Here is a 17,223-nt window from a genome sequence, read left to right on the forward strand (position 1 = left end):
GAATGGATGGAGGATAGAAGAATGGATGGAGGATAGAAGAATGGATGGAGGATAGAAGAATGGATGGAGGATAGAAGAATGGATGGAGGATAGAAGAATGGATGGAGGATAGAAGAATGGTTGGAGGATAGAAGAATGGATGGAGGATAGAAGAATGGATGGAGGATAGAGGAATGGATGTAGGATAGAAGAATGGATGGAGGATAGAAGAATGGTTGGAAGATAGTTGGATGGATGGAGGATAGATGGATGGAGGATGGATGGAGGATAGATGGATGAAAGGAGGATAGATGGATGGATGGAGGATGGATGGAGGATAGATGGATGGAGGATAGATGGATGGAGGATAGATGGATGGAGGATAGATGGATGAATGGAGGATAGATGGATGAATGGAGGATGGATGGATGATGGATGGGTGGAGGATAGATGAATGGATGGAGGATAGATGGATGAAAGGAGGATAGATGGGTGGATGAAGGATGGATGGAGGATGGATAGATGAATGGAGGATAGATGGATGGAGGATAGATGGATAGATGAATGGATGGAGGATAGATGAATGGATGGAGGATAGATGAATGGATGGAGGATAGATGGATGGATGGAGGATAGATGGATGGATGGAGGATAGATGGATGGAGGATAGATGGATGGATGGAGGATAGATGGATGGATGGAGGATACATTATGGATGGAGGATGGATGGATGGATGGAAGATGGATGGATGGAGGATAGATGAATGGATGGAGGATGGATGGATGGAGGATAGATGGATGAATGGAGGATAGATGGATGGATGGAGGATGGATGGATGGAGGATAGATGGATGGATGGAGGATAGATGGATGGATGGAGGATAGATGGATGGATGGAGGATGGATGGATGGAGGATAGATGAATGGATGGAGGATAGATGAATGGATGGAGGATAGATGAATGGATGGAGGATAGATGAATGGATGGAGGATAGATGAATGGATGGAGGATAGATGAATGGATGGAGGATAGATGAATGGATGGAGGATAGAAGAATGGATGGAGGATAGAAGAATGGATGGAGGATAGAAGAATGGATGGAGGATAGAAGAATGGATGGAGGATAGAAGAATGGATGGAGGATAGAAGAATGGATGGAGGATAGAAGAATGGATGGAGGATAGAAGAATGGATGGAGGATAGAAGAATGGTTGGAAGATAGTTGGATGGATGGAGGATAGATGGATGGATGGAGGATAGATGAATGGAGAATAGATGAATGGAGGATAGATGAATGGATGTAGCATAGATGGATGAAGGATAGATGTATGGATGGAGGATAGAAGAATGGTTGGAGGATAGAAGAATGGTTGGAGGATAGAAGAATGGTTGGAGGATAGAAGAATGGATGGAGGATAGAAGAATGGATGGAGGATAGAAGAATGGATGGAGGATAGAAGAATGGATGGAGGATAGAAGAATGGATGGAGGATAGAAGAATGGATGGAGGATAGAAGAATGGATGGAGGATAGAAGAATGGATGGAGGATAGAAGAATGGATGGAGGATAGAAGAATGGATGGAGGATAGAAGAATGGATGGAGGATAGAAGAATGGTTGGAAGATAGTTGGATGGATGGAGGATGGATGGAGGATGGATGGAGGATAGATGGATGAAAGGAGGATAGATGGATGGATGGAGGATGGATGGAGGATAGATGGATGGAGGATAGATGGATGAATGGAGGATAGATGGATGGATGAAGGATGGATGGATGATGGATGGGTGGAGGATAGATGAATGGATGGAGGATAGATGGATGAAAGGAGGATAGATGGGTGGATGAAGGATGGATGGAGGATGGATAGATGAATGGAGGATAGATGGATGGAGGATAGATGGATGGAGGATAGATGGATAGATGAATGGATGGAGGATAGATGAATGGATGGAGGATAGATGAATGGATGGAGGATAGATGAATGGATGGAGGATAGATGGATGGATGGAGGATAGATGGATGGATGGAGGATAGATGGATGGATGGAGGATAGATGGATGGATGGAGGATAGATGGATGGATGGAGGATAGATGGATGGATGGAGGATACATTATGGATGGAGGATAGATGGATGGAGGATAGATGGATGGATGGAAGATGGATGGATGGAGGATAGATGAATGGATGGAGGATGGATGGATGGATGATAGATGGATGAATGGAGGATAGATGGATGGATGGATGCAGGATAGATGGATGGATGCAGGATAGAAGAATGGATGGAGGATAGAAGAATGGATGGAGGATAGAAGAATGGATGGAGGATAGAAGAATGGATGGAGGATAGAAGAATGGATGGAGGATAGAAGAATGGATGGAGGATAGAAGAATGGATGGAGGATAGAAGAATGGATGGAGGATAGAAGAATGGATGGAGGATAGAAGAATGGTTGGAAGATAGTTGGATGGATGGAGGATAGATGGATGGAGGATAGATGGATGGAGGATAGATGGATGGATGGAGGATGGATGGAGGATAGATGGATGGAGGATAGATGGATGGAGGATAGATGGATGGAGGATAGATGGATGAATGGAGGATAGATGGATGAATGGAGGATAGATGGATGGATGAAGGATGGATGGATGATGGATGGGTGGAGGATAGATGAATGGATGGAGGATAGATGGGTGGATGAAGGATGGATGGAGGATGGATAGATGAATGGAGGATAGATGGATGGAGGATAGATGGATGGAGGATAGATGGATGGAGGATAGATGGATGGAGGATAGATGGATGGAGGATAGATGGATAGATGAATGGATGGAGGATAGATGAATGGATGGAGGATAGATGGATAGATGAATGGATGGAGGATAGATGAATGGATGGAGGATAGATGAATGGATGGAGGATAGATGAATGGATGGAGGATAGATGGATGGATGGAGGATAGATGGATGGATGGAGGATAGATGGATGGATGGAGGATAGATGGATGGATGGAGGATAGATGGATGGATGGAGGATAGATGAATGGATGGAAGATGGATGGATGGATGGAGGATAGATGAATGGATGGAGGATGGATGGATGGAGGATAGATGGATGAATGGAGGATAGATGGATGGATGGATGGATGGATGGATGGAGGATAGATGGATGGATGGAGGATAGATGGATGGAGGATAGATGAATGGATGGAGGATAGATGAATGGATGGAGGATAGATGAATGGATGGAGGATAGATGAATGGATGGAGGATAGATGAATGGATGGAGGATAGAAGAATGGATGGAGGATAGAAGAATGGATGGAGGATAGAAGAATGGATGGAGGATAGAAGAATGGATGGAGGATAGAAGAATGGATGGAGGATAGAAGAATGGATGGAGGATAGAAGAATGGATGGAGGATAGAAGAATGGATGGAGGATGGATGGATGGATGGAGGATAGATGGATGAAAGGAGGATAGATGGATGGATGGAGGATGGATGGAGGATAGATGGATGGAGGATAGATGGATGGAGGATAGATGGATGGAGGATAGATGGATGGAGGATAGATGGATGAATGGAGGATAGATGGATGAATGGAGGATAGATGGATGGATGAAGGATGGATGGATGATGGATGGGTGGAGGATAGATGAATGGATGGAGGATAGATGGATGAAAGGAGGATAGATGGGTGGATGAAGGATGGATGGAGGATGGATAGATGAATGGAGGATAGATGGATGGAGGATAGATGGATGGAGGATAGGAGGATAGATGAATGGATGGAGGATAGATGAATGGATGGAGGATAGATGGATGGAGGATAGATGGATGGATGGAGGATAGATGAATGGATGGAGGATGGATGGATGGATGATAGATGGATGAATGGAGGATAGATGGATGGATGGATGCAGGATAGATGGATGGATGCAGGATAGAAGAATGGATGGAGGATAGAAGAATGGATGGAGGATAGAAGAATGGATGGAGGATAGAAGAATGGATGGAGGATAGAAGAATGGATGGAGGATAGAAGAATGGATGGAGGATAGAAGAATGGATGGAGGATAGAAGAATGGTTGGAAGATAGTTGGATGGATGGAGGATAGATGGATGGAGGATAGATGGATGGAGGATAGATGGATGGATGGAGGATGGATGGAGGATAGATGGATGGAGGATAGATGGATGGAGGATAGATGGATGGAGGATAGATGGATGAATGGAGGATAGATGGATGAATGGAGGATAGATGGATGGATGAAGGATGGATGGATGATGGATGGGTGGAGGATAGATGAATGGATGGAGGATAGATGGGTGGATGAAGGATGGATGGAGGATGGATAGATGAATGGAGGATAGATGGATGGAGGATAGATGGATGGAGGATAGATGGATGGAGGATAGATGGATGGAGGATAGATGGATAGATGAATGGATGGAGGATAGATGAATGGATGGAGGATAGATGGATAGATGAATGGATGGAGGATAGATGAATGGATGGAGGATAGATGAATGGATGGAGGATAGATGAATGGATGGAGGATAGATGGATGGATGGAGGATAGATGGATGGATGGAGGATAGATGGATGGATGGAGGATAGATGGATGGATGGAGGATAGATGGATGGATGGAGGATAGATGGATGGATGGAGGATAGATGAATGGATGGAAGATGGATGGATGGATGGAGGATAGATGAATGGATGGAGGATGGATGGATGGAGGATAGATGGATGAATGGAGGATAGATGGATGGATGGATGGATGGATGGATGGATGGATGGAGGATAGATGGATGGATGGAGGATAGATGGATGGAGGATAGATGAATGGATGGAGGATAGATGAATGGATGGAGGATAGATGAATGGATGGAGGATAGATGAATGGATGGAGGATAGATGAATGGATGGAGGATAGAAGAATGGATGGAGGATAGAAGAATGGATGGAGGATAGAAGAATGGATGGAGGATAGAAGAATGGATGGAGGATAGAAGAATGGATGGAGGATAGAAGAATGGATGGAGGATAGAAGAATGGATGGAGGATAGAAGAATGGATGGAGGATAGAAGAATGGATGGAGGATGGATGGATGGATGGAGGATAGATGGATGAAAGGAGGATAGATGGATGGATGGAGGATGGATGGAGGATAGATGGATGGAGGATAGATGGATGGAGGATAGATGGATGGAGGATAGATGGATGGAGGATAGATGGATGAATGGAGGATAGATGGATGAATGGAGGATAGATGGATGGATGAAGGATGGATGGATGATGGATGGGTGGAGGATAGATGAATGGATGGAGGATAGATGGATGAAAGGAGGATAGATGGGTGGATGATGGATAGATGAATGGAGGATAGATGGATGGAGGATAGATGGATGGAGGATAGGAGGATAGATGAATGGATGGAGGATAGATGAATGGATGGAGGATAGATGGATGGAGGATAGATGGATGGATGGAGGATAGATGGATGGATGGAGGATAGATGGATGGATGGAGGATACATTATGGATGGAGGATAGATGGATGGAGGATAGATGGATGGATGGAAGATGGATGGATGGAGGATAGATGAATGGATGGAGGATAGATGGATGGAGGATAGATGGATGGATGGATGGAGGATAGATGGATGGATGGAGGATAGATGGATGGATGGAGGATAGATGAATGGATGGAGGATAGATGAATGGATGGAGGATAGATGAATGGATGGAGGATAGATGAATGGATGGAGGATAGATGAATGGATGGAGGATAGAAGAATGGATGGAGGATAGAAGAATGGATGGAGGATAGAAGAATGGATGGAGGATAGAAGAATGGATGGAGGATAGAAGAATGGATGGAGGATAGAAGAATGGATGGAGGATAGAAGAATGGATGGAGGATAGAAGAATGGATGGAGGATAGAAGAATGGATGGAGGATGGATGGATGGATGAAAGGAGGATAGATGGATGGATGGAGGATGGATGGAGGATAGATGGATGGAGGATAGATGGATGGAGGATAGATGGATGAATGGAGGATAGATGGATGGAGGATAGATGGATGGATGGATGGAGGATAGATGGATGGATGGAGGATAGATGGATGGATGGAGGATAGATGAATGGATGGAGGATAGATGAATGGATGGAGGATAGATGAATGGATGGAGGATAGATGAATGGATGGAGGATAGATGAATGGATGGAGGATAGAAGAATGGATGGAGGATAGAAGAATGGATGGAGGATAGAAGAATGGATGGAGGATAGAAGAATGGATGGAGGATAGAAGAATGGATGGAGGATAGAAGAATGGATGGAGGATAGAAGAATGGATGGAGGATAGAAGAATGGATGGAGGATAGAAGAATGGATGGAGGATGGATGGATGGATGAAAGGAGGATAGATGGATGGATGGAGGATGGATGGAGGATAGATGGATGGAGGATAGATGGATGGAGGATAGATGGATGAATGGAGGATAGATGGATGGATGAAGGATGGATGGATGATGGATGGGTGGAGGATAGATGAATGGATGGAGGATAGATGGATGAAAGGAGGATAGATGGGTGGATGATAGATGAATGGAGGATAGATGAATGGAGGATAGATGGATGGAGGATAGATGGATGGAGGATAGATGGATAGATGAATGGATGGAGGATAGATGAATGGATGGAGGATAGATGAATGGATGGAGGATAGATGAATGGATGGAGGATAGATGAATGGATGGAGAATAGATGGATGGATGGAGGATAGATGGATGGATGGAGGATAGATGGATGCATGGAGGATAGATGGATGGATGGAGGATACATTATGGATGGAGGATAGATGGATGGAGGATAGATGGATGGATGGAAGATGGATGGATGGAGGATAGATGAATGGATGGAGGATGGATGGATGGAGGATAGATGGATGAATGGAGGATAGATGGATGGATGGATGGATGGATGGAGGATAGAAGAATGGATGGAGGATAGAAGAATGGATGGAGGATAGAAGAATGGATGGAGGATAGAAGAATGGATGGAGGATAGAAGAATGGATGGAGGATAGAAGAATGGATGGAGGATAGAAGAATGGATGGAGGATAGAAGAATGGATGGAGGATAGAAGAATGGATGGAGGATAGAAGAATGGATGGAGGATAGTTGGATGGATGGAGGATAGATGGATGGATGGAGGATGGATGGAGGATAGATGGATGAAAGGAGGATAGATGGATGGATGGAGGATGGATGGAGGATAGATGGATGGAGGATAGATGGATGGAGGATAGATGGATGGAGGATAGATGGATGAATGGAGGATAGATGGATGAATGGAGGATAGATGGATGAATGGAGGATAGATGGATGGATGAAGGATGGATGGATGATGGATGGGTGGAGGATAGATGAATGGATGGAGGATAGATGGATGAAAGGAGGATAGATGGGTGGATGAAGGATGGATGGAGGATGGATAGATGAATGGAGGATAGATGGATGGAGGATAGATGGATGGAGGATAGATGGATGGAGGATAGATGGATGGAGGATAGATGGATGGAGGATAGATGGATAGATGAATGGATGGAGGATAGATGAATGGATGGAGGATAGATGAATGGATGGAGGATAGATGAATGGATGGAGGATAGATGAATGGATGGAGGATAGATGGATGGATGGAGGATAGATGGATGGATGGAGGATAGATGGATGGATGGAGGATAGATGGATGGATGGAGGATAGATGGATGGATGGAGGATACATTATGGATGGAGGATAGATGGATGGAGGATAGATGGATGGATGGAAGATGGATGGATGGAGGATAGATGAATGGATGGAGGATGGATGGATGAAAGGAGGATAGATGGATGGATGGTGGATGGATGGAGGATAGATGGATGGAGGATAGATGGATGGAGGATAGATGGATGGAGGATAGATGGATGGAGGATAGATGGATGGAGGATAGATGGATGAAGGATAGATGGATGGAGGATAGATGGATGGAGGATAGATGGATGGATGGAAGATGGATGGATGGAGGATAGATGAATGGATGGAGGATAGATGGATGAAAGGAGGATAGATGGATGGATGGAGGATGGATGGAGGATAGATGGATGGAGGATAGATGGATCGAGGATAGATGGATGAATGGAGGATAGATGGATGAATGGAGGATAGATGGATGGACGAAGGATAGATGGATGGACGGAGGATAGATGGATGGACGGAGGATAGATGGATGGACGGAGGATAGATGGATGGACGGAGGATAGATGGATGGACGGAGGATAGATGGATGGACGGAGGATAGATGGATGGACGGAGGATAGATGGATGGACGGAGGATAGATGGATGGACGGAGGATAGATGGATGGACGGAGGATAGATGGATGGAGAATAGATGAATGGATAAAGGATACATTATGGATGGAGGATAGATGGATGGATGGAGAATAGATGGATGGATGGAGGATAGATGTATGGATGGAGGATAGATGAATGGAGAATAGATGAATGGATAAATGATACATTATGGATGGAGGATGGATGGAGGATAGATGGATGGATGGAGGATAGATGGATGGATGGAGGATAGATGGATGGATGGAGGATAGATGGATGGATGGAGGATAGATGGATGGATGGAGGATAGATGAATGGATGGAGGATAGATGGAGAATATGTGAATGGAGGATATGTGATGGATGGATGGAGGATAGATGGATGGAGGATGGATGGATGGAGGATGGATGGAGGATGGATGGATGGAGGATGGATGGATGAAGGATGGATGGATGGAGGATAGATGGATGGAGAATAGATGAATGGATAAAGGATACATTATGGATGGAGGATGGATGGATGGAGGATAGATGGATGAATGGAGGATAGATGGATGGAGAATAGATGAATGGATAAAGGATACATTATGGATGGAGGATAGATGGATGGATGGAGGATAGATGTATGGATGGAGGATAGATGAATGGAGAATAGATGAATGGATAAAGGATACATTATGGATGGAGGATGGATGGATGGAGGATGGATGGAGAATATGTGAATGGAGGATAGGTGATCGATGGATGGAGGATAGGTGATGGATTAATGGAGGATAGGTGATGGATGGAGGATAGGTGATGGTTGGATGGGGGATAGATGGTTGGATGGGGGATAGATGGTTGGATGGGGGATAGATGGTTGGATGGGGGATAGATGGTTGGATGGGGGATAGATGGTTGGATGGAGGATAGATGGTTGGATGGAGGATAGATGGATGGATGGAGGATAGATGAATGGAGAATAGATGAATGGATAAAGGATACATTATGGATGGTAGATGGATGGATGGAGGATAGATGATGGATGGAGGATAGATGATGGATGGAGGATAGATGATGGATGGAGGATAGATGATGGATGGAGGATAGATGATGGATGGAGGATAGATGAATGGATGGAGGATGGATGGATGGAGGATAGATGGATGAATGGAGGATAGATGGATGGATGGATGGATGGAGGATAGATGAATGGATGGAGGATAGATGAATGGATGGAGGATAGAAGAATGGATGGAGGATAGAAGAATGGATGGAGGATAGAAGAATGGATGGAGGATAGAAGAATGGATGGAGGATAGAAGAATGGATGGAGGATAGAAGAATGGATGGAGGATAGAAGAATGGATGGAGGATAGAAGAATGGATGGAGGATAGAAGAATGGATGGAGGATAGAAGAATGGATGGAGGATAGAAGAATGGATGGAGGATAGAAGAATGGATGGAGGATAGTTGGATGGATGGAGGATAGATGGATGGATGGAGGATAGATGGATGAAAGGAGGATGGATGGATGGAGGATAGATGGATGGAGGATAGATGGATGGAGGATAGATGGATGGAGGATAGATGGATGGAGGATAGATGGATGGAGGATAGATGGATGAATGGAGGATAGATGGATGAATGGAGGATAGATGGATGGATGAAGGATGGATGGATGATGGATGGGTGGAGGATAGATGAATGGATGGAGGATAGATGGATGAAAGGAGGATAGATGGGTGGATGAAGGATGGATAGATGGATGGAGGATAGATGGATGGAGGATAGATGGATGGAGGATAGATGGATGGAGGATAGATGGATGGAGGATAGATGGATGGAGGATAGATGGATAGATGAATGGATGGAGGATAGATGAATGGATGGAGGATAGATGAATGGATGGAGGATAGATGAATGGATGGAGGATAGATGAATGGATGGAGGATAGATGGATGGATGGAGGATAGATGGATGGATGGAGGATAGATGGATGGATGGAGGATAGATGGATGGATGGAGGATAGATGGATGGATGGAGGATAGATGGATGGATGGAGGATAGATGGATGGATGGAGGATACATTATGGATGGAGGATAGATGGATGGAGGATAGATGGATGGAGGATAGATGGATGGATGGAAGATGGATGGATGGAGGATAGATGAATGGATGGATGAATGGAGGATAGATGGATGGATGGATGGAGGATAGATGGATGGATGGAGGATAGATGGATGGATGGAGGATAGATGAATGGATGGAGGATAGATGAATGGATGGAGGATAGATGAATGGATGGAGGATAGATGAATGGATGGAGGATAGATGAATGGATGGAGGATAGATGAATGGATGGAGGATAGATGAATGGATGGAGGATAGATGAATGGATGGAGGATAGATGAATGGATGGAGGATAGATGAATGGATGGAGGATAGATGAATGGATGGAGGATAGATGAATGGATGGAGGATAGATGAATGGATGGAGGATCGATGGATGGATGGAGGATCGATGGATGGATGGATGGACTGAGGATAGATGGATGGACTGAGGATAGATGGATGGACTGAGGATAGATGGATGGACTGAGGATAGATGGATGGACGGAGGATAGATGGATGGACGGAGGATAGATGGATGGACGGAGGATAGATGGATGGACGGAGGATAGATGGATGGACGGAGGATAGATGGATGGACGGAGGATAGATGGATGGACGGAGGATAGATGGATGGACGGAGGATAGATGGATGGAGAATAGATGAATGGATAAGGGATACATTATGGATGGAGGATAGATGGATGGATGGAGAATAGATGGATGGATGGAGGATAGATGTATGGATGGAGGATAGATGTATGGAGAATAGATGAATGGATAAATGATACATTATGGATGGAGGATGGATGGAGGATAGATGGATGGATGGAGGATAGATGGATGGATGGAGGATAGATGGATGGATGGAGGATAGATGGATGGATGGAGGATAGATGGATGGATGGAGGATAGATGGATGGATGGAGGATAGATGAATGGATGGAGGATAGATGGAGAATATGTGAATGGAGGATATGTGATGGATGGATGGAGGATAGATGGATGGATGGAGGATGGATGGATGGAGGATGGATGGATGGAGGATGGATGGATGGAGGATGGATGGATGGAGGATGGATGGATGAAGGATGGATGGATGGAGGATAGATGGATGGAGAATAGATGAATGGATAAAGGATACATTATGGATGGAGGATGGATGGATGGAGGATAGATGGATGAATGGAGGATAGATGGATGGAGAATAGATGAATGGATAAAGGATACATTATGGATGGAGGATAGATGGATGGATGGAGGATAGATGTATGGATGGAGGATAGATGAATGGAGAATAGATGAATGGATAAAGGATACATTATGGATGGAGGATGGATGGAGGATGGATGGAGAATATGTGAATGGAGGATAGGTGATCGATGGATGGAGGATAGGTGATGGATTAATGGAGGATAGGTGATGGATGGAGGATAGGTGATGGTTGGATGGGGGATAGATGGTTGGATGGGGGATAGATGGTTGGATGGGGGATAGATGGTTGGATGGGGGATAGATGGTTGGATGGGGGATAGATGGTTGGATGGAGGATAGATGGTTGGATGGAGGATGGATGGATGGAGGATAGATGAATGGAGAATAGATGAATGGATAAAGGATACATTATGGATGGTAGATAGATGATGGATGGAGGATAGATGATGGATGGAGGATAGATGATGGATGGAGGATAGATGATGGATGGAGGATAGATGATGGATGGAGGATAGACGATGGATGGAGGATAGATGATGGATGGAGGATAGATGATGGATGGAGGATAGATGATGGATGGAGGATAGATGATGGATGGAGAATAGATGATGGATGGAGGATGGATGGATGGAGGATAGATAGATGGATGGTTGGAGGATAGATAGATGGATGGTTGGAGGATAGATGATGGTTGGAGGATAGATGGATGGAGGATAGATGGATGGATTGATGTAGGATAGATGAATGGAGAATAGATGAATGGATAAAGGATACATTATGGATGGAGAATAGATGAATGGATAAAGGATACATTATGGATGGAGGATAGGTGGATGGATGGAGGATAGATGAATGGAGAATACATAGATGGATGGATGGAGGATAGATGGATGGAGGATAGATGAATGGATGGAGGATAGATGATGGATGGAGGATAGATGAATGGAGAATACGTAGATGGATGGATGGAGGATAGATGGATGGAGAATAGATGAATGGATAAAGGATAGATGATGGATGGAGGATAGGTGGATGGATGGAGGATAGATGAATGGAGAATACGTAGATGGATGGATGGAGGATAGGTGATGGATGGAGGATAGATGAATGGAGAATACGTAGATGGATGGAGGATAGGTGATGGATGGAGAATGGATGGAGGATACATGATGGATGGAGGATAGATAATAGATAAAAAGATAGATAATAGATAGATAAATAAATAATATATTATAGATAAATAATACACACACCATGTTAGATCTGTAGGTGACAGATATATTTCCGCCTTTTCCATTCAGTACAGGAGATATATTCTCTATCCCGTCCATGTCACATTGTGCTCAGACTCGTGCGCAGTTTTTCTCTGGTTTCCTCGTCCTCCTCATTCATTCGCTGAGTAAACATATATGTTTATCCCGCCAGAGCGACTTCACAGCGGAGCCGGCAGCGGAGAGACGATACTTGTATCCCTCACTTATTAATAGAAGTGAAAGTCATCTGGCTCCATAGATTTTATATTTATCCCTGTGTAGGCTGCACATCCCGGCACGGAACCTCTCTCTTATCGGGCGCCCGTCCAGCTCAGCGTTTCCACACATTCACGGATCCATTATAAAATGCCAAATTTAGAGGGGCTTTGAAACCTCAGACACAGATTCATTAACACAAACAATCTAACATCTGCCCCTCTGATAACCCCCATGTTGTTTTAGGCTCAACATCCTAAGGCTCCTAAAATATGGTTATATATAGACTCTTGTAGCCTGCATACAGAGACACATGATAAGATCCTTTCTGTAGACTCCACTAAGTGGTGCTCCCTGTATACAGAGATACATGATAAGATTCTGTCTGCAGCCACCACTAGGGGGTGCTCCCTGTATACAGAGATACATGATAAGATTCTGTCTGCAGCCACCACTAGGGGGAGCTCCCTGTATACAAAGATACATGATAAGATCCTGTCTGCAGCCACCACTAGGGGGAGCTCGCTGTATACAGAGACACATGATAAGATCCTGTCTGTAGACTCCACTAAGTGGTGCTCCCTGTATACAGAGATACATGATAAGATTCTGTCTGCAGCCACCACTAGGGGGAGCTCCCTGTATACAAAGATACATGATAAGATCCTGTCTGCAGCCACCACTAGGGGGAGCTCGCTGTATACAGAGATACATGTCAAGATTCTGTCTGCAGTCACCACTAGGGGGAGCCCCCTGTATACAGAGATACATGATAAGACCCAGTCTGCAGTCACAACTAGGGGGAGGTCCCTGTATACAGTGATACTTGATAAGATCTTATCTGCAGCCACCACTAGGGGGAGCTCCCTGTATACAGAGATAAATGATAAGATCCTGTTTGCAGACACCACTAGGGGGAGCTCCCTTTATACAGAGATACATGATATGATCCTGTCTGCAGTCACCACTAGGGGGAGCTCCCTGTATACAGAGATACGTGATAAGATCCTGTCTGCAGCCACCATTAGGGGGAGCTTCCCCCATACTTTGTTTCTTATGAGTTAAACTCACTCTAGTGGTAACTGCAGAATCGATTAACCATGTGCTTCCGAGCAGCTTTTTCTTGTCCATCACTGTTGGAATGCCTGTATTCTTGGTTTCACAGTAAGACACTTGCTATTTTGTGTTCTTTACAGATGGAGACACAGGAGAAGAAGAGAATGAACGGGCCTGTGACACGCTGCTCATGTGTATCGTGACCGTCCTGAACCAAGGTCTGAGGAATGGGGGAGGAGTAGGAGATGTTCTCCGGAAGCCTTCTAAGGATGTAAGTCTATATTTCTTGGTTGTATTCCAGTTACTGTTCAATATTGTCCAATGTTTTGTCCTTGAAGGTGCCACTTTATCCATAACATTAATGGGAAATATCTACAGGTACTGTTGTGGTGCCCCACCATGGTTCATGTCTCTTATCCCATAACCATCTGCCTCCTTCACCCCTTTCTTCCAGGAACCCCTCTTTGCTGCCAGGGTCGTGTATGATCTTCTCTTCTACTTCATCGTTATCATTATCGTCCTCAATCTTATCTTTGGTGTCATCATCGATACATTTGCCGATCTGAGGAGCGAGAAGCAGAAGAAAGAGGAGATCCTGAAGACCACATGCTTCGTTTGTGGTAAGTAGAGAGGTTACCTGGCAGCGTCACCTCTGTATAGGGACGACACTGGTGCCACATGCCCCTTGTGTGCTGTCCTCTGCTCATTATGTGTGAAGGTGAAGCTGAGACCTTGTGCTCCTTTCCCCGCCATCGTCGTGTACGGCAGAGTTATTATCCGCAATGAATCACTATCTCCAATTATCTGATTAGATTTCCATATAAATATATTAAGCCCCAAATAGAGAAAATATAAATCACATCCTTGAATGATCTCAGGTCGCTTCATTACATCAGCGGGTGATGTGTCCTCATGCTTCTCCATGGCTCAATCCCTCTTCTGACCTCCTTTCTCTCTCCCCCAATATTTTTTTCCCCTCTTCTCTCTTTGACTTTCCTTTTTGTTTGGCAATCCTCCTTTCTTTTCCTTTTTTTTTTTTTTTTTTTTTTTTACTATCGGTCCTTCTTTATCTTCTCACTTTTTTTCATCTTTTCTTTCTTTCTCTTCCACCATCTCTTGCACATTTCTCAGTTTCTGTCTTTTCTCCTTCTCTCCACCTTTCCCATTATGTCCTCCCCTTACTCTTATTTCTTCCACATTCTCTGTTCATCTTCTCTCTTCCCCTCTATGTACATTTTTTCTGTTATCTCCGCCACTCTCCTTTTTTTTTTTTTTTTTATCTCCTAGCATTTTTAAGCCTCACAGCTTTCTTTTTCCTCCCCTTTACCTCACGATAGCCTCCCTTTTCTCTTGCTATCGTGTTATTCTCCCACTATCTCCTCCTCTTTCTCTCATGCTCTCCTCCCCTTTCTCTCATGCTCTCCTCCCCTTCTCTGACTCTCTCCTCCCCTTCTCTGACTCTCTCCTCCCTTTCTCTGACTCTCTCCTCCCCTTCTCTGACTCTCTCCTCCCCTTCTCTGACTCTCTCCTCCTCTTTCTCACTCTCCCCTTTATCGCACTCTCTCCTCCCCTTTCTCTCACTGTCTGCTCCCCTATATCTTGCTGTCTCCTCCCCTATATCTCACTCTCTCCTCCCCTATATCTCACTCTCTCCTCCCCTTTCTCTCACTGTCTGCTCCCCTATATCTCGCTATCTCCTCCCCTATATCTCGCTGTCTCATCAACCTTTGTCTCACAATCTCTCACCCTTTCTTCATGCTGCTCCTTTTGATTTTCATCTTTTCTCTTTTCCTTATCTTTTTCTGTAACTTCTTTTTTACAGCATCCTCCTCTTTTCTTTTTAGTCACCTCCTCCTCCTCCTTTATCTGATGACCTCTTTTTGTATCTATAATTTTTTGTCTTTTTTTTCTCTCCCTTCCTATCTCCTTTTTTCTTTCTTTTTCTTTCTTTTTTCTTTTTCTCTTTTATTTACGCTCTTCATTTCTTTTCTCCCCATTTTTTTGTCATTCTACCTCTTTCTATACCTTCCTCCTTCCTATCACCAACTCCTCTTTATTTTTTATTCTCACGACCCTATACCTTTTATCCCTTTCTCACTTTCTTCTCCTTGTTTCTCTAGCGCCTCTTCTTTTTTCTCTTTATCCCCTACTCTTTGTGACCTGATCCTTCTTGTCTCTTTTTTCTCTACCTCCTCCTACCTCACAACTCTCTTCCATCCTATTTTTTATCTCCCTCCCTTTATCTTTCTTTACCCCTCTTCCACATTCCTTCTTTTACCCTCCCCTAATCTTCTGTCCCCATTCTCTTTCTGTTTCCTCCTATTTCTGTCTTTGTCCTTGTCCTCTTATATTTTTCCCCACCTTTTATCCTTGTCTTTCCCCTAGCACTTTCCTTCTTTACTCCCTCTTCTTACCTCTTTTATTCCTGTCAATGCTCTCCATTGTCTTCCTCTCCCTTTTTCTTTCTTTCCCTCCACCACTTTTCGTGCCCCTCTCTCTTTCTCGTCCTTTCTACCTCACTCTCCTCTTCCTCCTCCTCTTATTTTGTTTCTCTTGCAGGTCTGGAAAGAGACAAGTTTGATAATAAGACGGTGTCCTTCGAGGAGCACATCATGTCAGAACACTGCATGTGGCATTATTTGTACTTCATTGTTCTGGTCAAAGTGAAGGACCCCACGGAATATACTGGCCCGGAGAGCTTTGTGGCAAAAATGATTGCAGTAAGTCATCTACAAGCCTAATGTTTTGTGATTGTAGCCTGAAATCTCCCTCCACCCATACTTTACACTGCAGTTCTGCTTGCTCTGATTAACTGTGATGTATAAGCACAAGTGCAGCAGGACGTTGACGCATTGAAGGCGGATTTCCTTGACATGAATCGCTTTATATTGAGCCTTCATTCTGACCAACTAAAATAAATTTCTAATTCTGTAACCACAAAATCCGACAAAGCTCCATGTTACATAACTCCAAGTACAGTTATTTTCAGTGAGTGTAGTGACCTAATTAGGGCCAAG

General features: G+C 44.3%; 1 protein-coding gene across 2 annotated transcripts in view; it reads left to right on the top strand.

The window, feature by feature from the left end:
* ITPR2 (inositol 1,4,5-trisphosphate receptor type 2) overlaps positions 1–17,223 on the top strand; it is a 285,461-nt gene that overhangs the window by 251,189 nt on the left and 17,049 nt on the right. For both annotated transcript variants that reach the window (XM_073567437.1, XM_073567438.1), the window contains 3 exons: positions 14,347–14,477; positions 14,661–14,826; positions 16,766–16,926. In XM_073567437.1, coding sequence (XP_073423538.1) covers positions 14,347–14,477; positions 14,661–14,826; positions 16,766–16,926 — 458 coding nt within the window. The remainder of the gene's footprint in view (positions 1–14,346; positions 14,478–14,660; positions 14,827–16,765; positions 16,927–17,223) is intronic.

Source organism: Dendrobates tinctorius, unplaced genomic scaffold, assembly GCF_039654945.1.
Source record: "Dendrobates tinctorius isolate UK_male_01 unplaced genomic scaffold, ASM3965494v1 ptg000020l, whole genome shotgun sequence".
Classification (NCBI taxonomy): domain Eukaryota; kingdom Metazoa; phylum Chordata; class Amphibia; order Anura; family Dendrobatidae; genus Dendrobates; species Dendrobates tinctorius.